Source organism: Antennarius striatus, chromosome 13 (assembly GCF_040054535.1).
Source record: "Antennarius striatus isolate MH-2024 chromosome 13, ASM4005453v1, whole genome shotgun sequence".
NCBI lineage: Eukaryota > Metazoa > Chordata > Actinopteri > Lophiiformes > Antennariidae > Antennarius > Antennarius striatus.
In genome coordinates, this window is record NC_090788.1 from 20,332,501 (window position 1) to 20,356,771 (window position 24,271).

Sequence of the window (24,271 nt, forward strand, 5' to 3'; positions counted from 1 at the left end):
ACACCTAACCCTAACCCTAACCTAAACCCTAAACTTAACCCTAACCCTAACCCCAACCCTAACCCTAAACCTAACCCTAACCTCTAACCTCTAACCCTAACCTTAACCCTAACCCTAACTTTAACCGTAACCGTAACCGTAACCCTAAGCCCTAACCTAAACCTTAACCTTAACCCTAAACCATACCCCTAACCATAACCTTAACCTTAACCTTAACCTTAACCCTAACCTCTAACCCTAACCTTAACCCTAACCGTAACCCTAACCCTAACCCTAACCTTAACCCTAACCCTAACCCTAACCCCCTAACCTTAACCTTAACCCTAACCTCTAACCCTAACCTTAACCCTAACCTTAACCCTAACCCTAACCCTAACCTTAACCCTAACTCTAACCCTAACCCCTAACCTTCAACCCTAACCTTAACTCTAACCCTAACCCTAAACGCTAACTTTAACCCTAAACCTAAACCCTAACCACTAACCCGAACCTTAAACCCCAACCCTAACCCCTAACCCTAAGCCTAACCCTAACCCTAACCCCTAACCCTAACCTAAACCTAAACCCTAAACTTAACCCTAACCCCTAACCCTAACTCTAACCCTAACCTTAACCCTAAACCAAAACCTAACCCTAACCTTAACCCTAACCCCTAACCCTAACCTTAACCCTAACACCTAACCCTAAACCCTAACCCCTGACCCGAAACCCAAACCCCTAACCCCTAACCTTAACCCTAAACCCCAACCCCTAATCCTAACCCTAAACCTTAACCCTAAACCAAACCCTAACCCTAACCTTAACCCTAACCCCTAACCCTAACCTTAACCCTAACCCTAACCCTAAACCCTAACCCTAAACCCCAACCCCTAAGCCTAACCCTAAACCTTAACCTTAACCCTAACCCTAACCCTAACCCTAACCTTAACCTTAACCTTAACCTTAACCCTAACCTCTAACCCTAACCTTAACCCTAACCGTAACCCTAACCCTAACCTTAACCTTAACCCTAACCCTAACCCTAACCCCTAACCTTAACCTTAACCCTAACCCTAACCTTAACCCTAACCTTAACCCTAACCCTAATCCTAACCCTAACCTTAACCCTAACTCTAACCCTAACCCCTAACCTTCAACCCTAACCTAACTCTAACCCTAACCCTAAACGCTAACTTTAACCCTAAACCCTAACCACTAACCCCAACCTTAAACCCCAACCCTAACCCCTAACCCTAAGCCTAACCCTAACCCTAAACCTAACTCCTAACCCTAACCTAAACCCTAAACTTAACCCTAACCCCTAACCCTAACCCCAACCCCAACCCTAACCCCTAACCCTAAGCCTAACCCTAACCTCTAACCCTAACCTTAACCTTAACCTTAATCCTAACCTTAACCCTAACCTTAACCCTAACCGTAACCCTAACCCCTAACCTTAACCTTAACCCTAACCCTAACCCCTAACCCCTAACCCCTAACCTTAACCTTAACCCTAACCCTAACCCTAACTCTAACCCTAACCTTCAACCCTAACCTTAACTCTAACCCTAACCCTAAACCCTAACTTTAACCCTAAACCTAAACCCTAACCACTAACCCCAACCTTAATCCCCAACCCTAACCCCTAACCCTAATTCTAACCCTAACCCTAACCCTAAACCTAACCCCTAACCCTAACCCTAACCTAAACCCTAAACTTAACCCTAACCCTAGCCCCAACCCTAACCCCTAACCCTAAGCCTAACCCTAACCTCTAACCCTAACCTTAACCCTAACCGTAACCCTAACCCCTAACCTTAATCTTAACCTTAACCTTAACCTTAACTTTAACCCCAACCCTAACCCCTAACCCTAAGCCTAACCCTAACCCTAAACCTAACCCCTAACCCTAACCCTAACCTAAACCCTAAACTTAACCCTAACCCCTAACCCTAGCCCCAACCCTAACCCCTAACCCTAAGCCTAACCCTAACCTCTAACCCTAACCTTAACCCTAACCGTAACCCTAACCCCTAACCTTAACCTTAACCTTAACCTTAACCCTAACCCTAACCCCTAACCTTAACCTTAACCCTAACCTCTAACCCTAACCGTAACCGTAACCCTAACCCTAACCCTAACCTTAACCTTAACCTTAACCCTAACCCTAACCCTAACCCCTAACCTTAACCTTAACCCTAACCCTAACCTTAACCCTAACCCTAATCCTAACCCTAACCTTAACCCTAACTCTAACCCTAACCCCTAACCTTCAACCCTAACCTTAACTCTAACCCTAACCCTAAACGCTAACTTTAACCCTAAACCTAAACCCTAACCACTAACCCCAACCTTAAACCCCAACCCTAACCCCTAACCCTAAGCCTAACCCTAACCCTAAACCTAACTCCTAACCCTAACCTAAACCTAAACCCTAAACTTAACCCTAACCCCTAACCCTAACCCCAACCCTAACCCCTAACCCTAAGCCTAACCCTAACCTCTAACCCTAACCTTAACCTTAACCTTAACCCTAACCTTAACCCTAACCGTAACCCTAACCCCTAACCTTAACCTTAACCCTAACCCTAACCCCTAACCCCTAACCTTAACCTTAACCTTAACCCTAACCCTAACCCTAACTCTAACCCTAACCTTCAACCCTAACCTTAACTCTAACCCTAACCCTAAACCCTAACTTTAACCCTAAACCTAAACCCTAACCACTAACCCCAACCTTAATCCCCAACCCTAACCCCTAACCCTAATTCTAACCCTAACCCTAACCCTAAACCTAACCCCTAACCCTAACCCTAACCTAAACCCTAAACTTAACCCTAACCCTAGCCCCAACCCTAACCCCTAACCCTAAGCCTAACCCTAACCTCTAACCCTAACCTTAACCCTAACCGTAACCCTAACCCCTAACCTTAATCTTAACCTTAACCTTAACCTTAACCTTAACTTTAACCCCAACCCTAACCCCTAACCCTAAGCCTAACCCTAACCCTAAACCTAACCCCTAACCCCTAACCCTAACCCTAACCTAAACCCTAAACTTAACCCTAACCCCTAACCGTAGCCCCAACCCTAACCCCTAACCCTAAGCCTAACCCTAACCCTAACCTCTAACCCTAACCTTAACCCTAACCGTAACCCTAACCCCTAACCTTAACCTTAACCCTAACCCCTAACCTTAACCTTAACCCTAACCTCTAACCCTAACCTTAACCGTAACCGTAACCCTAACCCTAACCTTAACCTTAACCCTAACCCTAACCCTAACCCCTAACCTTAACCCTAACCCTACCCTTAACATTAACCCAACCCTAACCCTAACTCCTAACCCCTAACCCTAACCTTAACCCTAACGAACCTCTGGATTTGGTGGCTAAGCCCTCACATAGTATAATTGTACATACTATAGTAAAGCATGTTAACCTCCTGTAGAAACCATTGATAGGTGGCATACACAGTAGTTGTAATTAGCATATTATGACCTCCATAGCCAACATTTATTTTGGTGTAATAAATGATTCGATATGTCTGGCCTACAGTCGTCTGTGTAGGTTCTCAGTTATCCAGGTTATGGTTATCCACTGGGCTTTAAGGAAGTTTCTTGAAGACGTTTCTCCTTTCATCCAAGAGGCTTCTTGAGTTCTGCAGGTGGCTGGTCTGGTCCCAGATTATTTACCCCGCGGGGTGTGGTCAGTGGTATTCACATTTTAACGACCGTTGTTGAAACCCGTCTGGCCCCTCAACGATTAAATTAAAACTGGCCTCTTTTTTTAATAAGTTAATTGATTTGTTCTTTTTTGGTATCAGCTGGAAACAGACCGATACCAACAAATGTTTAGTTCGAGTCCGGAGGGCAACCAATTGTAAGAAATGTAATTCATGAAGTCAGATGAAGAACAAACTTTGGACGTCTGCAGATGTCCTTCACTGACAGCCAAACCATCGATGGTGTTTCATCAAACTGCACCACGTCCCCCCAACCCCTCCATCCTTGTCTCTGTTCTGTTTACTTCTGCTAATCATCTTGGAGCTTGTTTTCCTGTTGCATCCCAATAAATGACACACGAGTCTTGCTGAGACAGCCTGGTGGAAATGAGTATTGAAAGGAATTAGTAAATGACATTTTAACAAGGATGTCTGTGGTGATATAATGGGGCTTAATGAAAGTAATGAGTCCGCTGTGCTGCTGACAGAATGACATTCACCCAGCTGTATCTTTCTTTAAGTCTAATGGGATGAGTAAAGGGGTAAGAGGGCATGAAAACACGGATGGCATGCCAGGGGAATTTAAATGATTCGATCTTGATAAATAATCTTCAGTAACGGACAGATAATATGTATTATTGTACGTAAAATTGCAGATTGTGGTCTGTTTACAGGTGAAGTCAAATGGTTTGTATGCTCAACCAGTCTCCACCCAGAAGTCTTGGCACTAGTCGCCTTTAATTTTGCTTGTAAAACTTTTTGCATCTTCAGAAATATGTGATTAGTTAGCCACCATTAAATGGGGTTCGATTTTTTCATAGGAAAAGTTTTGTTTGAGTTCCTCCAAGGTTAAAACCAGCAGAACATTCATACGAGCAAAGTTCGGCTATCTGAGACCACATTTCATCCGCTTGAGGTCTGATCTGTTTTAGATGTCAAAAAGAAAAGTATGAAAGGCAAGGAACAAAAAAGAGTAATGTGTTTTAAGGAAAACACAATTATGTGCAAGACGGTGTGAGTTCAAAAAGTCAGAACTAGTCAGCATCACGCAGGTCATGAGTGTGGATTTCAAATGTTTTGGCCTCATCTGTTTAACTCAGTTAAGAGTGAAAATAATTGTAAAATGTTTTTTAACATTGAATCTTCCCAGTTGTGACAAGGAGCAAAAAACAGAAGTGAAACAGTGGATATCTGAGGAGAGACGAGTCTAACGGGTTTCAAGAAAAAGGACTGCATTCTGTGTTTGCTGCAGTGGAGCACTTCAGAGATCCCCAAAGGCTTCGCTTAAGCAGAGTGATGCAAGTTAGCTAATAGGTTCTGCACAAAAGGCAAAAGCCTGACATACTGGAGCTTCCTAGAAGAGACAGTGTGAGTCGTGTCTTCCACTTGTCAAGAAAGCAAGTGAAAGATTTGGGTCAAAACGTACAAGATAAAGTAAAATAAGTAAAAATCAGACTAAATGAATCAGTATGAATGTAATGATGTCTACATTTAATAGAGGCTGTTTGTATGAGGAAAATGTGCAATATATTTTCAATATATTTCTACTTACCTCCCCAGTACCAAGAAGCTCAAAGGAGAAAACTGTAAGATTCTGGTTGGGACAAAATCAATCGATCAATCAATCAATCAATCAATCAATCAATCAATCAATCAATCAATCAATCAATCAATCAATCAATCAATCAATCAACCAATCAACCAATCGATTGATAAATCTGTCAAAATATCAATCAAATAAATAGATTTAAAAAAGCAAGCATCAAACACAGACGTTCTTGCACTTCTCATCTTTTCCTGATATGAGGGTTTGTGATCATCTTGTCTCCAGTCAGGAACTCTCCGAGCTGCTGGAACAACCACGTTGATGAAATTAAGGATGAAGTAGCGCCGACATGTCAGACACTCTCTAACAAAGCATGCACAAAGAAAAAAAGCATGTTCCGTCTTCCTGATAGAATCTTACAAGCTGGTAGAGACTAGCTGTGCAACAAATGAGGAAAGACGTGTCGTGTCTGCTTGTCATCATCATCTCATTAATAGTTCTGTGTTCCAACAGCTTATTATATCTAAGTGATCCCATAAAAATACAAAATACATCCCTGAGTCCATTTCAGATCTTTCAACTTGGGCGTTATCATCCCATGTGCCTTAAAGAGTTTCTGCAAATAAGCAGATGAATTACTTTTAATTGCTTTTATTTTAAAGGTGTGAAAGCTGCAAAAGGTAGAAGATAATTCCCAGTGTTATTTCAGTTTAGTGAATGTAACACTATTGAATTAGTTTTGGGGAGAACAGACAGATGTCTGTAGAGCTCAGACCTGTGTGATCATGTTATTGCAAACACATAACTTGATTGGGTGTCACTTAATCCGCCCCTACCTGTGCGCAAACATCTCTGAAAGGAACTGAAAGTCTGAGTTTATTATCACCTCGTATGGAAACGGCACATCTGACAAGTTATCACCGATAAAATGGGAAATGTAATAAAAAGCAGGTGCTAAAGAGTTTGCTGACGGCGATGGAGAAGTGACAGGTGCATCCTTCCTGTGCCGCCTCGCTGCGTGATGAAGTGTATTATTATTATCATCAGAAGATGAGCAGGTCTCTCGTGTTTGAGATGCAATGGTTTCTAATGTTGAATGTCATTTTGTCGTTTGTACCTGAACCATTACTTCCAACTAATGTCCAGTCATTAAACTCTTATCCAGTCTACTCATAGCCAGTGTTTCTCTCCAATAGTGTTTCTGACAGGTGTATTAGAAAGTGGAACGTGTGTTAGTACATTTCAGTTATGTGTTACCTGTCCAGGTGCAGAGTGACAGTTTTTTCCTCAGTTGATGGAGAACTCAAAATGAAATGACATCATAAAATGTCAACATTTATTGAAAGAATTCTGATAAGTCAGACTGTGAATCAGTGCAGACATAGTACACATTTAATTTAACAGTGCTGTACATCTGAACACAAAAAATAACCTATGAGAATTCTAATTATGTTTTAATAATGTACTGGTCTTCTTTACACCCTCGGGGCTTTGGATTGTATCTTAGATAATGACACTGATGAGGAGGAGGAAGAGGATGCTGGCAGTGATTTGGTGATGCTGTGGTTGTTCTGTGTGTTGAGACATTTCCTGAACACACAGAAGTGGAATTTCCATGCACATATCTGGGCTTTTGTTCTCTCTGAAATGGTTGTGAAACAAATATACATGTTAAACATTTATTATAAATAGTGCTGTATGTGATGAATCTACACAATATTTTTAGAGTCAAAATAATACTTACACAATTTATATATATATATATATATAATATGGATAGATTATGGATTCATAACCAAATTAGTTAAGATTCTTTTACAATTAATGATATGAAGACTTACTGGTTTTATTTATCTATCGGTTTATTCTGCTTTTCAGGTAGTTTTTACCACATGACCAGTGTTAGGTGGTTTCATTATATGATGTATTTCCTGTTATCAGATATTTGCACCTGTTTTCTCAGTAACCAAGCCAAACCAACATGACAACAACCACAACGAAGTAGGACAACCAGAGAGGGATGCCTGTCTCTGGAATAAGGTGCTATGCCAGTGGGAGGACAGGGCTGCTAACCAGGCCAGTTCCACATGGGGGAAAGGTGCAGAATGTGTGCTGACAAGATAAATAATGAGCGGGATATCGATGCAGCGGGACAGCACAGAGTCAGGACAGATTGGATCTGTCAGCGGCCGAGGTGACCGGGTGAGAGATAGCCTGGGGAGACGGAGCTGATATGTTTTAAGCGTTACTGGGAAAACCCACACCAGTGGACTGGATAATCAACCTGAACAGGGACCGCTGGTCTTCTTCCTCACTTACATTCAAGACAGGAAATCACAGGACATCATGAGGAATCTCAATAATGAAATGTCTCCAAACAAATACGTAATTTAGAACAAACGTAGCCCTCATGGTATTCTAGTTTGCCTCATCTGAAAAATATATTTTGTTTTTTTTAATGGATGTTGAAAAGCAATGAAAACAATTGTTTTTCACTAAATAGAATGTTATTATTGTGAATTATTTGAGTGCTGTTAGTGTTTAACTGGTAATTAGCTGCCAGCATGGATTAAGACTCTTGATGCTATCAAGGTGTTTCTAAAACCACCTTGTTTATTTTAACCATTATTAATTTTATGGTCAAGAAGAGTAAAAAATTAAATTACTGAATTAATGGATTGGCCAAAAATGTGTTGTGTCTCCCATTTTAAAGGTGGATACAATTTGTGTTGTAGGTATTTAAGGGAACAGGAGAATCAAAACCTGATTTTGATTTCAAATTGAAATTAAATTAAATTAGATTAAAAATATGTCACTGCAAACTTGAGTGTGTCTGCAGGACAGACCAGTGTTTGCATCCATTATTATTGGTTGTGAACAGCAAAGTTGTCTGTCACCTTTCCCCACACCCAGAGAGAGAATGGAAAAGCATACATGAAAAAAATGACTGGTATTGACAAGTAATAAAAATGTTTGATAAACCAGTAGAAAAAGAGTGTCCGCAGAACAACAGTCAGATATATCTGCGGTGAGGTGACTACACAGGAGTCTGTTTTATGTCACCTTCTCATCAGATTTGACCTCTTTAATTAAATTTCATCAAATACCATCTGCGCTGTCTGTCCTCTGTTGTAATGACAAGGGTATGATCTGAAAGTGTCAGTTATATGGGTTTGAATGCAGCAGTCGATAACTCATCAGCTCGGAGTCGCACATCTCTCACTTCAAACTCACTACTAATGTCCACAGAAGAGGCACAAACACACAGGAATGAGTTGTGAAATCACTAAATTCAGCAAATGTTTGATGGTAAATAATAGAGGATCCAAAATAAGCAGAAGCCACATGACGCAAGAAAGCTGAAGGCGCGACAACCCAAATACGACCAAATGTGTGCCTGCAGAAATTACCTGTTCGCTTCCCTCTTAGCTTAGCTGCTGGTCTTAACCAAAAGCTACTGCAGCAGCAGAATACACACGATGCTACCAAAGTACTTTTCAGTATTACTATGGCAGCTTATAACATATACGTACACCAATTGTGGTAATGTGAATCACCACTTTATTTTCAGAACAGATTTATCATCATGTTATCGTTTAAGAACTCAGGCAGACTCCAGGATGGCTGCTCTCTTGTCTGTTATATATCATGTTCTTGTTAGTGAACACATGATTTTTAAAAAATGATCTCTTGTCTATATATAACTTGTGAGACACCTTCTGTGCTTTTGACCTTTTTTGCAGAATTTTTTTGGCCATTTAATATACCTCACAAAAGCCATTACGGTATCTCATTCTTGATCTTTATTTTTATTATTTGTAATTATTTTGGCATTTTTAAAATTATTAAAAAAATATTAATTTAATAATAATTTTTTTTTTTACAATATGTTGACTATTCAATGAAGTGGTGTATTTATTTCTTATTTATTTAGTTTGTTTTTTTCGGACATGTTAATATTTCCATTCGGGGATTATAACAGTGTATAAATTAAATTTAAAAAAAGTAACATACTTCACATTTTCATCACATTTACAACATCAACAACAACATCCAAAAAAAAGGGCTGATGGGTAGAAGCCAATAGGCTTGTGAAACTATTACTCAAGACAGTGAGTCCTGATGTTTCTATTATCATGCAACAACTGTAGGGAAAACAATTCTAATGCTCGGAAACCCACAAAAGTAGAAATGTTACCTCTCGTCCACTTTCATATTCTTTTGTTGCAGATTTTATATTGAAGGAAGATGAACTCAAATGCTGTACAGTTACAGTGTCTGTCACACATCCCTGAATTCACCATTTATTACCCTATTGATACCAATGAGTTGACTATCTGCATTTTTGTTCAGAGTAATTAATGTGTCAGAACGTGCTTTAACACAGCATGCATTTAGTTTACCTCTTAGCAATTTGTGGAGGTCAGCATCATCCATTCTGAATACAAATGACAGACTGGGAAAATCATAATTGGCGGAGCAGTTAGCAACCAACAAAAGAAAAAAAATCAGAAGCATGGCTTCATTCATGTGGACAGATTTAAGAATTGAATACACCAAACCTCCCCCCATATAATATGAACTGATGCTCATATCATGTGAAAGCAATGCAATTGGGTTTGAATATGCAGCATGAGCAGTAAGTGGCTATTTTAAAAATGCTTCCATTAAGTAAAAGATTTGCCATGATTTTAATGCCATTCCTCTCCCATCCCTCCCCACCTATTGGCTGTAAGTCAGCTGGGATAGGCTCCAGCAAAAGCAGCAGAAGTGGATAAGAAGATGAATGCATGAATGAATAATAATTTAAGATTTACTTTTTCACGTAAGCAATCTACTCACTCCTTCATTCCTCAAAAAGCTACAGTTTAAAAGGTTTTGGGCGATAGTGATAAGGTCCAGAATATCAGAAGACATGGTGTCATTTTAATAATCAAAGAATTTCTAATGTCTAAGGTATTCCTGACTGTAAATCAAAGATCACCACAGGAGCAAAGAGAATCAGAAATGCACTTCCTCATCAGTCTACATTTAGTCTGCCTTATATCTTCATGCCCCATATGGCCAAAAAAAAAAAAAAAACTCAAAACAAAGAATAAATGTAGGTGTCATCTGCCTTGTCTGAGGGTTTAAGATGATTAATGCAGCTCTGTCTGTTATCTGATTCCACTCCTCTGATGGCTCCTCGTGGCCTTTAACAGCCTTTACCGCACGATGTATGTCACAGCTGCTGTTGTCATGACAAAGCTAATGCTGTGACAATTTGGAGAAAGCAATTTAGTCATCAAACCACGCACACGGTGGGGAAGAAACAATTTAGCACATTCAGAGATAAAGTTAAAAATATGGTAAAACAGATACAGAGACAGATTTGATGCAAGTGTGTCAATGGAAGATGTCTTTATAATCACATGCTTAGAAATAAAATGTGCTTAAGTGTCTCAAAAAGCTCATAAGAGGAATTATGTCCCCTTTTCATAGATTCAAAATGAAGTAACGCTTCATTTTGTCTTTATTTAAATGCACTGGTCCCAAACTGGTAGATTAAGTGTCTGTAGTTTTGTGTTGGAAGTCTAACTGTTAAAAACACGGTAATCTATTTAAAATAAGTTTTAATGTGTTACTCGGTACTCTTAATTAAAGGAATAATTTATCACAATTATTCAAAAGACTTGCAAACTCATCTGCAAGAACATACATGGATGAACTTGCGATTTTTTTTCCACACACGCTGTCCTGTCTGCATCCACGCAATGCTGCCCAACACTGTAAAATAAAATATGCTGACGTAACTTAAAAAATGTAAGCAAGCTCATCGTCTTAAATGAATTAAGCTAAGTCAATTAAATATAGTTGAGCAACCCTAACTTGATCATTTTAAGTGGCCAATACTTAAAACCTTTAAGCTCATGCAATTTAACAAATTTTAAGCCGTGTTGACTTAAAATAATCTACTTCAGGTAACTCACTTCTTTTTAAGTTGACTTAGCTTAGTTATTTTAAGGCAATGAGTTTGCATACATTTTTTAAGTTATCCCAGCCTATGTTCAACCCTTTACCTATGGCCTCGCTAGCTGCCTCGTGTGGGTAAGGTGGGGAGTGTTGTACATCTTTTCTGGGCAGCATGTCAGAGTTTTAGCGCCGTCGCCTCAGAGGAAAAAGAATGTGGGTCTGAATCCCAGCCAGGGGGGCTTTTCGAGCAGAATGTTTGGATGTTCAAACCGTGTTGGCCTGGGTTTCTTCAGGGTGTAATCGTACTATAAACCCTAATATGCACTGTTTCAACGCTGATAAATCAAATCAAGCTAAAATTATTACTCTGTCTAACATTTTGTTTGTTTGTTTTGAACAACACATGTCTTGACTATAGTGGATAATAATGCATAAAAAGGAAGAACACAATTCACATAAAAGAATGAGACACTGATTGAGATGTTTTTCTCTCCTATAACAGGATTCCTGTGAGAACCCCTGAGGGCAGATTTTGTGGATTCACACTTTGTAGGTTTAGAGAAGCTGTCTTCCTTGTTATCACCAGCATCCTCACAAGCATGACCTTAATTAGCATACCGCTATGTACTCCTAACAGATTTTCCACAGCATAAATTTAGATACCATTACAAAGGTAAGGGTCTCTGGAGGATGTGGGACATGGAGCTCTGTGCGTTTCGACGATGCATCAAAAACAAGGCAACAATCAAATGTGAGCACTTTTTCACTTTTCCTTTTGTTTATTCTGTAAATAGAGCTGCTGTTGAATTCTGTCAGCTGCCACATGATGGAGGATCTGTGAAAGAGCCATCCATCCAAATCCACATCCAAATCCCTCACACCTCCCCAAAAGCCCTAATCCCTCATCCCCTCCAATCAAACCAACAACACACACACACACACACACACACACACACACACACACACACACACACACACACACCCTCCATCCTCCATTCCTCTGCTAATTTCTTTCTCTTTGTGCCTCACTGGTTCTCTCATCTCTCCATCTTTCCATTTTTATTTTCCTTCTTCTGGCATTATTTCTCTCTCACTCTGTTTCTCGTACATTTGAGGTGGCAGAGCAGGGGCGGGGTCGTTTACGTGTCACCCTTTTTTGATCATTGATCCCAAAATGATTAAGAATCAATAAAATACTTGAATATTTTTTTAAAAAAAGGTGTGTCCACACTGAGCTTGTCAGTCAGATATTTTCATTTTCTTGGTAGTTTCCCTGACAACAAACATTCCTTCGATGGAAAATTCCTTACTTCACACAACTGGAATGCTTGAAGGTTGACACTGAGATCTGAAGCAGCTGGACATCTTTTCAGGGTTCAGAACTGAAGAAGTGAAGAAGAGCTGAAGAACTGAGGAAGAACAAGAGGAGCCTCTTGGATGAGAGTTGAGACGTCCTCAAGCACTAACAAGAAGTCCAGCTGCTTCAGATTTGATCCTCAAGGATAACCATGATGAGGATGAAGGAGGTTCTGCACCTGCATATATATATATATATATATATATATATATATATATATATATATATATATATATATATATGTATATATATATATATGTGACCAATGACAAATGGAGATGAAGTAAAAAAAATTACGAAGTTAAAAAAAATACAAGACAGTGTATTCATATAAAAATCTAATGTGTATAAAAGGACTCCTAAAAAGACAATGAGAAAGATCCACATCCAAAATGAGAAACATCTCTTGAATGCTGTTTCTTACTTCATGCGTGGCTCAGTGGTATGTTATTTGGTGACAGTCAGATGCGAGCATAGCGCTGTTAGCTGATACATCTGTTCTCTGTCTAGTTGTAAGGAAGCAGGTTTCCAGAGAGAATTCTCCAGAGACGAAGAACTAAACCAGTAACACTTGATTGATTTCTACTTCATATCTATACTAGATTCAGCTCTGCTGCTCTACAGTTTTTCTTTCTCCCTCATTACTCATCCACCCGGCTCTCAGACTCAATCCCAACCAAAACTACGAACAAACTCCAGATGAGACAAAATGACATGCAGCCACCAGCACTCATGTAGAGATGGAGGACGATGGGGTAACCAAAAGGAGTTCACACACACAGAGGTGGTCACAATAATAAAAAAAATCTTTAAATAAAATAAGTCCTTGATTTGATTACAATCAGAGCTTCATTCTGCTGTTTTCTGTTTAAAGACTAGAGTTAGAGTTGAAGGAAGTGAGAAAAATGAATGAACTCTCTGTGGGCTTCATACATTTTATTCTTTCACTATTGAGCATAAAAAATATTTCCCAGCATGTTGGAGGCTATCTTCAAAATACAATCACTCTCTTATTATGATGCTTTTACTCTATGTTTTTTAAAGAAATATATTTATTCTAAGATATAATCAATAGTATATTTATGACCAGATTTATAAAAGAACATACCTTAAAAACACACACTGTTCTCATCTGTTCGACTACATGAAAGTACGTTTGTTAACTTAAGAGTTACCTTGTTGTAACTCTTATTGAGGGACCTGTAGCTCACCCTCAAGGCGTTGTCATGGTGACCTGAGGATGACCCGTTCAAACATGGACCACAGTATAAAGTGTGAACTGGTAGCTGGAGAGGTGTCAGTTAACCTCCTGGGCACAAGTGTCCTTGAGCAAAGCACCAAACCCCAAACCTTTTCCCTGGATGCTGGCAAATGGCTTATTATTATTATTACACATACGAGGCGTTGCATGTCTACTTTGGTACCGGCCAATTATTATTACTGTACTATAAAATGTCTTCAATCTTATTCAATCTTCAATCAGTTGTGTCATTCACACGTCAGTTTTAGCATTTCCACCTAAAAATGATGTGAAACACCTTTGCTCACACGTTGCCGGTGCTCATTACTCTCAGTATCATGAGGTTTTCCAGCAGCCTGTCTAAAAACACATGATCTATCTGTGGCATTTTAAAAGGAAATGTCAAATCAACACATCTGATAAGGTCAGGATGAGAACTGTGATGGGCTATCACTGCATGTACACAAAAAAAAAAAAAAAATATATATATATATATATATATATATATATACAGTATATATTACAGACACACACTCATACAGTTTTAAAAATCAAAAAATTGATTGTTTACCTGAGAGAATAATAATGGGTCATCTTCACCTATAAAACATTACAGGTTATAAAAATTCCCATGCTGCATCATGATCAAATCTCATGATTTTTTTTTAATCTTGCCTGCATTTATTTATCAATAAATCAGTATATCCCCAATATATCAGTATTTTGTCTTTCTTCCATGAAGCCTAAAATATAAATTACAATTTAATCTGAACCTCAGTGGATCCTTACTGAGGTAGAGCTAAGGCCTCCATGCAGGTATTGCACAAAGAACAGGTTCTATAGGAGGTTTTAAGGGATTTTGTGTCTCTGTTCTAGTTTCTACTCAAAATTTTATAGATATTTTTCAAAACATAGAAGTTTGAGTTGCCTGAAACCAAATTTTAAGTTTTCCAAGCCTTTTCACTTTGACAGTTTGGCCTATTTGTCAGAAAATTCCTGTTCTAATCAGCAGGTGTTTTTACTTTTAACCTTAATTTCCTGATCACAACTCTCTATTTTTAAAATAAATGGGCACAATGAGCAATCTTTCCACAAGACATTTGACTGTAATGGTGGTGAATGACCAAACAAAGAGTTAGGTGAGCTATTATTGAAAGTGCTCAAATACTCAAAGGCTGCCTGCTGGTTAACCGTCTGCACTGCTGCGCCGACTAATTAAAAACACTTTGTCCATCAGCACCAGTCGTAATACAGGTTTGACATTTAAACAACCATTCATCCCTTAAATCTTGAGAGCATGTGGACAACCTTGACAAACCCACCTGTGGCCCCATCCAGGGGGCAGTTATATAGTGAATAGTACTAGTTTACCACAAACAACTTATCGTATGAACAAGTTATCAGATAGAATTTGCAGTCATAGTTGAGCTTTACTTGCTGAAATGGGGGCAGGATTTCCTGTCTTCTATATAGACAGCGGCAGTATCTTGAATCACACTAGATTATACGTCGGATTGCCATATTCAATTAAAAGCAGAAATGTATTCCTAAAAGCCCAATATTTCACCTATTTGGTATAAATTAGAGGATAGTTTCTATAATCCTAAACATATTTTTTTTCTCTCAAAATTGCATATCTCAATATCTGTGTCACCATGTATAAAATATAATTTTATTTCTCAACATCTTAATTAAACTTGCAGAAAAAAAATTTCTAACTTCATTTTTATTAAATTTAAACCCCACATGAAAATGTTTTCACCTCCATGTCAGTAAATTAAAGTGTTTTTTTATTTTAAATATTGAACACATTTGTGAAAATATTTATCTAATTGAAGACAGTTCAGTATGAATCTAGCACAATTGAAATTATGTTAACGTCCCTTCTTTATTAAATCTTTTTGTAGTTTATATTATAAGGGAGAAAATCTGAACAAGATCCGTCATCAATCAAGTTATGAAAGTGTTTAGACACTCCTTTTGAAAGCTCAACTTTCAATGACAGCTGCAGAGGCTGGATGTTGTTTTTTGAAGATGAATGGGTGGTTGATGCTGTAGAGAAAAAAACAGAAATCATTTATAGATATTTATAGACTGTGGGATTATACGACAGTGGTTTACTTTGATATACAGTATACTGTAAATACAACTCTTCAACCCACCATTCTCTCTTTTGCATCTCTTGAATAGTTTGAGGGAGAGGTCGTCTAAAAGTCTCTGGCAGGAAGAGAGCAGCAAAGGCAGACAACACACCCATAGTCCCAAATGTTATGTATGGCAAGTACTTAAAGTAGGTTCCTGCATAAAAAAATAAAAGATTGTTATGTCAATTATCAAAATACCTGGATAAATCCAGACATAAACCAATGAAAGAATTGAAAATTTAGAAAAACTTTACTCACGCAGACTTAACACAAAAGGCGCAACGCAGCTTCCCAACCTGGCAATCGTGCTGCATGTTCCCGTCCCCGTGTTCCTGATCACTGTTGGGTAAAGCTCTGCTGCGTAGACGTACATCACAGCAGCTCCAGCTGTAATTGCATATTTTCCCAGCACCTGCAATGCAGAAGCAATATAGGATACATCTAGGACAAAAAAAGAAGGTTTGCTGTTAAACAGAATGAAGCAAAGGAAGTCTAGATCTGCATGATGAGACATCTGTAGTCGTTGCTTGAAACGAGCAGCTCAAGGCCAGGCAGCGCCAAACCAGCAGCATGCATCCCCCCAGAATTTGTTCCTTGCTGCATGAAGTAAAAGTATTTGTTTTGTTTTCTTTACTTTTTACTTGTTTCTAATTTACACGGCCCAAAGAGTAGCTGCATGTTTTAAGTGTACTAAATGCATAATTAAGTACTTTTACCAATGCCCAGAACAAAAAACTCAATGACTATAAATCTTTATGCTGTTTTTATTTGAATCTCTGTTGAGGTAAATTAGTTATTTGGAAATCAGTTTCATACCTTCAGGCACTAGTTGAACGAAGAACACTGACAGCGCTGTAGTGAGCAAAATAAATATGATTGTGTTTCGACGTGGAACATATTTCACTGCTAGCCACATGGAAACATAGGCTGGTATCTCCGTCGCTGCGGAGATGAAGCAGCTGATGAACGGGTCACCATGAAACGCAGATGTGCCCAGGGCCAAACCGAAATATCCTATCCTCATACTGAACCTGAAAAGACACAGAGAGGTTTAGAAAGAAAAAGATTTTTGGAACTGCATTTAACAACACTACAAAAGTAAAGTGAGTTCCTTCAAACAGTCACACTGGTTACTCACCATACAACACAAGTGATGATAGTTGTCTTTCTGATGTTTTTTGTTTTCACCAGGTGGAGAATATTGTGGTATTTCTTAGGAGGAGCCTTTATCTGATTGTCCTGCAAGTAAATAATAACAATAATAATAATAAAAACCCCTACCAATATTTTCATTCAATCTGAGACAGACATTAACGCTGTCATGAAAGAACTGGTTCACTACCCTTGGAAGAAATTACGGAACCAAGAGTCTTGGAGGATGTTCACTCAAAAAAATTTGGTTCTTTAAAAAAAATAAGAAAAAAGCAGATATTCCACAAAACTTTACTCATTTAAAATAGCAACTTTCTGCCTGTAAGTACGGAAGCGTAGAGCTGCCAGACCAAGAAAATAAAAACCGGGACGTATCACGTTATTTCGTGATACGTATCTTGTAATTTCGTGATAGTATCACGTTATTTCGTGATACGTATCTCGTTATTTCGTGATAGTATCACGTTATTTCGTGATACGTATCTCGTAATTTCGTGATAGTATCACGTTATTTCGTGATAAAATGTTATGTTGACCCGCTACCTGTGTTTGCGGATTAAGCGGTTTAGAAGATGAATGAATGAATGAATGTTATGTTGACATGATGGAGCTTGTATCCATGCAGCCGGCTGTGTCCCTCCAGCTCATCAATGAGGAACGACGCTACCTCAAGAGGGTCTGACTCGTTTTTCCTCCGGTATAGCCCCATCTTTTTCAAATGTAGGGTACGCATCTTTATATAAATGTCATCCACGGAGCCCAATAACTGTAAAATCTCACCATGTCTCAAGCCAAGCATGAAATATAATTCAATGGCATCATGTAAAGGAGCCATGATTTACAGATGGCCAGCAGACAGTAAATGAAACCACTTTAAAAAGTCGTATCACGTTATTTTGTGATACGTATCACGAAATAACGAGATACTATCACAAAATAACGTGATACTATCACAAAATAACGTGATACTATCACAAAATAACGTGATACGTATCACTAAATAACGTGATACTATCACAAAATAACGTGATACTATCACAAAATAACGTGATACTATCACAAAATAACGAGATACGTATCACAAAATAACGTGATACTATCACAAAATAACGTGATACTATCACAAAATAACGTGATACTATCACAAAATAACGAGATACGTATCACGAAATAACGTGATACGTCCCGGTTTTTATTTTCTTGGTGTGGCAGCTCTACGCTGCCGTATGTAAGGAAAAAAAAACAAGAAAAAAATATGATAGGCAACAACAACTGCTATTTGAAATCAGGAAGAGGGGAAAACTATAAAATCACTCATTAATTCTGAGGAAAAAAAATATGGAATCAGCAATAACAACAAAAAAGAAAGACACCACAACTCATCACTAGTACTCTTTTGTACAACCTCTGGTTTTAATACCAACCTGTAGTCTCTGAGGTATGGATTTAACGAGAGACCAACAGTACTCTGCATTATTCTGGTTCCAACTTTCCCTGATTGCAGTTGCCAGATTACCGTACCTTTTCAGGTTGGAGCCTTGAAATTGTCCATTTCCTTCAACTTCCACCACAGATTTTCATTTGGATTGAGATCCTAGTTATTTGCAGGCCATGGTATTAACCTCATGTGTGTTTCTTCAAGTAATGTTTACACAGTTTCTGCTCTATGGCAAGATGCAGTATCATCTTGAAAAATTATATCATCATTACCAAGCATCCTTTCAATTAATTGGATAAGAAAAGTGTCAAAAATATCAATATAGACTCATTTATTTATTGAAGATGCAATCACAGTCATCTCCTCAGTGCCTTTACCTGACATGCCACAAGATTATCTATGACTGTGGTAATATGGATGATGTCTTCATGCAGTGTTCTTCATTAATCTCAATTTAATCTATATGTATTTATCTTATTTTTTTATGTTAGGTTTTAATAATGACTCATATTTAGTTTTTTCTGTATGCAAGTCCCGTTTCCTTTGGCCGGTTTCTTAGTTTGGTCCCAGATGTTAACTCTAGTTTCTGCCCAGTTGTTCCTCATTTCTTTTTCTGTGAACTTTCAGTTTCCTCTCTCAATGCTTTGAGGTCTCCCCTGTTTTACCGGTATGTTTGAATTTTCAACCTTCCTGTGTTATTTGTACATGGTCCAGATTTTAGACATAGCTGACTGAACAACCAACATCTTTTTCAATATTCTGTAATGCTTTACTTTCTTTAAGAATTTTGATAATCCCTATTGTTTGTTTCAATCATTGGAGCCATGATTCATGCCATTCCATTTGGTGTAACAGCTGTGCAAGGTGTGATCACTCTTTTAACTGCAGATTGATGAGAAAGTTTAATCCGACGCAGGTGTTAGTTTTAGAAGTGGACATTTACAGGTTTATTCAATTTTTTCGCTTCGTAATTAAGTAATTCAGTATTTTTTTCCTCTTCTTCTTTATCTAAAAAAAGAGTAGAGAGTAGAGTAGGACTTTATTCATCCCTTCAGGAGGTTCCATCAGGGAAATTAATTAAAAAGAGTTGTTATTGAACACTTTTTTTAAAATTTCCTTTAGTGTTTCTTGAAGCCAGAAAGTTGCCGTTTTAAAAGACATGTTTGTGATCTGCTTTTTTGTCTACAAAATTCCAAGACGGTAGATTCAATAATTCTTGCCATGCATTGAATGTTTGTCAGTAAACACACATACACACACATATTGGGTCATGTCCCGATTGCCGTGTCATGTATGTTAAAACACTTACATTTGCAACGTAATCATCAAAAATGACTGGAGGCGGCTCGACTTTGTTGAATTCAGCCATCTTTCTAATTATAGCCTCTGCCTCCTCCACTTTTCCCATGGAGTGTAACCACCGAGGAGACTCAGGAATGAACCTGTATCAGAATTCAGCAAAGAAACACAAAGTTAAGGCTGGATCAGTGTTATTTTTTTTTAGATTTTATATACGTTACTAATCCCGGTGGGAAATTGTCAGTGCACTTTACACACACTGATAGTTTGATCACATGCGCACATATTTATACCGCCATATATATATATATATATATATATATATATATATATATATATATATATATATATATATATATATATATATATATATATATATATATATATATATATATATATATCGCCAATCTTGCGATCATTGGACGACCCGCTCTACCAATTGAGCCACTGCAACCCAAAACAAAACAAAACAAAAGTACAGTATTATAACTGGTGAGGATTGTCAAAAGTAAAATAAATACAATTAGGGTTCATGTAGAGATCAATTTAGAATAAAAATATTACATATTTACAACCTACCACCAGATGGGGATGATGAACAAACCAGGAAAAGAGACAACAAGTAAGAGAGATTTCCAGTCCCTCACAAAATAAGCACAGAGAGGCAGCAACATGTAGCCTACAGAAAACACACAATTTATTCCCAAAGGAAATATAACCTGGACTTGGCCGGTTAAGATTTCAGTGCCTGCACAAAAAAAAGGAGAAAAAAATAAGAAAAATTAATGCGAAATAAGTGAAGATATTCGTGTTAAGTAACAAACACAGCAAAGCATACACAGAACATACAATACTTTAAATAATATTCAAAATCAAGTACGGTATTATTATGTGTTATGATAGTTGTTGAAATTATACACATTGATTACATTTACCCAGCACAAACGCAGTTGTATAGACGGTGGTGTGTGAAAGCCCATTGAGGAAGGAGATAATACAGAACATTGTCCAAGTTTGCGAAAATGATTGAGTTACGACGGAAATGATCTGACATGCCATGGCCACAATGAGAGTAGGCTTTCTTCCAAATCTAGGAAGAAAAAAAACAACAATTAAATGCAACCAAAAAAATTATCACACATCACACAGTACATTTTGGACAATGATTGATGTATTTTCCATTTTTGTGAGCTTATAACAAAACTACACACCACAAACAAGTAAAATTACAAATTGTAACAAAAGACAATAATGCTTAAAATTATGAATTTTAATATGAATATGAATTAGGAATTTGTCAAAGAATGAATTAATTTTAAAAACTGTTCTTGATCCTTTCTGGTTTCGATTTTTTTTTTTTTTTTAAAAGTCAGAATTCTTCACAAATTAATATAATTAAGTCATTGAAATTATTATTGCTAAGTTATGCAGATTTTTAAAAAAAACAGCAGGAGAGAGTTTAAAAGTAATTTTTAAAAACTTTGTGTTCATACTGTTCATGTTTTCACTACCTGTCTGAGATCTGTCCTGAGAAGACAGATCCACAAAGAAGTCCCACAAAGAAAACTGTGGAGGTGAATGGTTGCTTCCACTCTTCACTGCACACCAGGTCAAACTGGAATCATAAATTATACTAGTAAAAATAATTTAGTAATTTCTGTACATTTTTAGAAAGGTTTTTCAAAAAAATCAAAAACTGCGAAGTGCTTCAGACTGCCGGACACGATAAAATAATTAAATTAAAATGAAACACGTTGGGTCCAGACTTCGAATGTCTTGGCTGCTAAAATCAGAAAGAAACACCTTGCAGTAACCAAGACCAGAAGAAAGCATGGATGATCTTATCTAAGTCAGAGGACAAGAGGAATGACATGATTTTGTTCAATTTATATATGTTTTGTTTAATTTATATGATACAATTGGGAACTATTATAAAACATAACAGTAATTTTCACTGTTACGCAGATGATACCCAATTATATTTGTCAATTAATACAAACAAATCTGACCAAATAGGTAGATTAGAGACTTGCCTCAGGGATATTAAGTTTTGGAAGTTAGGGTTAATTTCGATTACATTTCTGGTTACATTTAAACTTTCTACAGGTTTCTGTGGACCTTTTCCCTGTAGTGGGAAGACAGGGAAGCAAGTATACATGTTATGCCACGGTTCCCCTCGGCCGGGACATCTGTTAGAACACTTTTCCTCATTTTTATCAACCTTTTACTTCTTGATTGTTGTATTCAGGAAAGTAAAACTTTTTTTTTTTATGTGCAGAAAGAGAATGCGTTAATACTATGTTGTAGCTAGAATTGATGAGCAATTGTGATACTGAAACAGTCATGGTACTTCAATATAATTTAACACATGAACATTTACCAACATTTACCAATTCTGCTTTCTGTGAACAGTTAGGTTTGTGGTTGCATTTCTGACACTCTCTGTTTCACACAACACACACTTGTACACACCATGACTCACCTCAGACATGATTGTGGTTTGATAGATGTCTCTGCTGTAGCTCCAGCCGTCCACACACCCCTCCTGTTCCAAACCTGTGAGATTAACGTCTCTGCCAGGAACGAGTCCCAGAGATGAGAGATTCTTGACCACATCCAGTCTGTACCTGCTGCATCTGCTCAGCTGCTGTTTCCCATCCACCACCTCAGTCACATATTAAAACATATTAGTTACAGGTCTGTTATGATTACATATCTGTGTGATTTGTGCTTACAGAATGTGTTAATTATTAAATTCATTTAAAAATATTTAGCAATTTAATAATAATTAGTAGTAACTGCACCCTCATATATATGGTGCTTTAATGAAAATACGTTTTTATTTTTCTGATGGTTTTTTTTCCCACTCACTGCTCTTTGTTTTGTTTGTTTTTTATTTGAGCTTTCTTTTTCAAAATTTCTGAAAAGTGTAATTACCTTTCCACATAGACAGATTGCTTGAATTAAACAATACGCTGCTCAAAACCACAACTAAACCACTGCATGCATATGCATGCTGATATTTTTAATTGGAATTAGCTGTTTTATCTTTCTCTTCTTTCTGACTTCTGTCTCTCCCTCAAGTTTTTGCCATGCCAGTCACAGCATTTTACAAAGTAGAACAGAGAAGCCAACAAATAATCATTTGATGAGGAATTCTTAGAAAGATTTTTAGAATTTTTTAGAACAGCATGTTTAGACGGAGAAAAAGAAATAACTGTAATAATCCCTTTAGGGGGAATTATTTACTTAATAATGTTTTTAAATACAAATAAAAAATATTTGTCAATGCAATAATTATTAACATAAGTTATCTATGGTAAAAACTGGTAAATACATTTTAAAACAGAAGAACTTATCATTTTTCTATATCTAAAAGTGGTCAGTAATAAATCACCAATATTACTGACCACTCCTTAAAAAATAAGAGAGGAACTCATTTAGACAAATGGTTCTCATATTTTACATATTTTCTCTCACTGACAGAGAAGAAGACATAACATTTCAAAGTACTCGTTGATAAAAGGGACCCAGGATTTATGTCACACTACATTTAACACAAACTGAGTTTGATTAAACTAGGTAAAATATTTTGGCATTTTGCGAAGATGGGCTCGTCAGATCCAGACAAAAGTCATTCAACAAGTTTTTATACTATTTGAAAATTGCAGCAGATTTTTTGTGTGTATTTTTATCAAAAAACTTGTTGAAGGACTTTTGTACTTATCAAGTACTTAGCAACATATTATGAAACTGAGTCGAATTGTGATGTTATTAAGGATGATGTTGGCATATTGTATAGTCAGATGCCAAGTAAAACAGCCCCAAAGGTAAAGCTTATAAAATACGTATCTCAATGTCGTTCCATTTTTGGCTAAAAGTTTAAATTATTTTTACCTCCATTGGGATGGTAGCGTTGTGCCAATCTTGAGTGAGATTCATCCCAGGAACCAGACAATGGTGACTGACACTTGCACCAACAAAGACAATGGAGAAAGAATATGTTCCACACAGCAGGGCGCTGGCACTGAGCAGGAAAAAGACAAGGTTCTGGAAACATCCATGACCCAAAAAAGCTATGGTTTCCTCATAAGTCGTCATCCTCACTGACTCCTACCTATGCCTCCACAGTCTTTCTTAAAATAGACAAAAAACGCTGGTGAACCTTCGACACACCTGCTTGTTGTCCCCACCCCCCGTTAGAAGAACATCCCTGCCCAAGGGCAAACAGTTTAACTATTTTCTATACACTTGGTGACAGTTCATTGGATCACGGCTGGATTTTTTTTTAAAATAAAATTGGGACATTTAAGCACATTTGATAATTTTACCATTGATGACAACTGACAACTAAAGTTTTTTTTGTTTTTTAAATTAAAAATTAATTTTTAAAATTTAAATTTTTAATTAAAAATATAAATTTGAAAAAAATTGTTGATGA

General features: G+C 37.4%; 1 protein-coding gene across 2 annotated transcripts; it reads right to left on the reverse strand.

Annotated features, from left to right (window-relative positions):
• Positions 1 to 15,650: 15,650 nt before the first annotated feature.
• LOC137606346 (organic cation/carnitine transporter 2-like) lies at positions 15,651 to 23,950 on the reverse strand. 2 transcript variants are annotated; one of them, XR_011037844.1, is made up of 11 exons: positions 23,728 to 23,950; positions 22,313 to 22,495; positions 21,342 to 21,445; positions 20,766 to 20,920; positions 20,410 to 20,578; positions 19,841 to 19,973; positions 17,080 to 17,180; positions 16,758 to 16,972; positions 16,200 to 16,353; positions 15,960 to 16,095; positions 15,651 to 15,849 (listed from the first exon to the last, which is right to left on the reverse strand). XR_011037844.1 is itself a non-coding variant. In XM_068331577.1 (11 exons), exons 1-11 carry the CDS (start codon positions 23,929 to 23,931, stop codon positions 15,786 to 15,788), a joined length of 1,647 nt encoding a protein of 548 aa, XP_068187678.1. In that variant the 5' UTR covers positions 23,932 to 23,950; the 3' UTR covers positions 15,651 to 15,785. The 2 variants fall into 2 exon arrangements, 1 of the variants encoding a protein (XP_068187678.1); XM_068331577.1 differs by having other exon boundaries at positions 16,200 to 16,382.
• Positions 23,951 to 24,271: the final 321 nt, after the last annotated feature.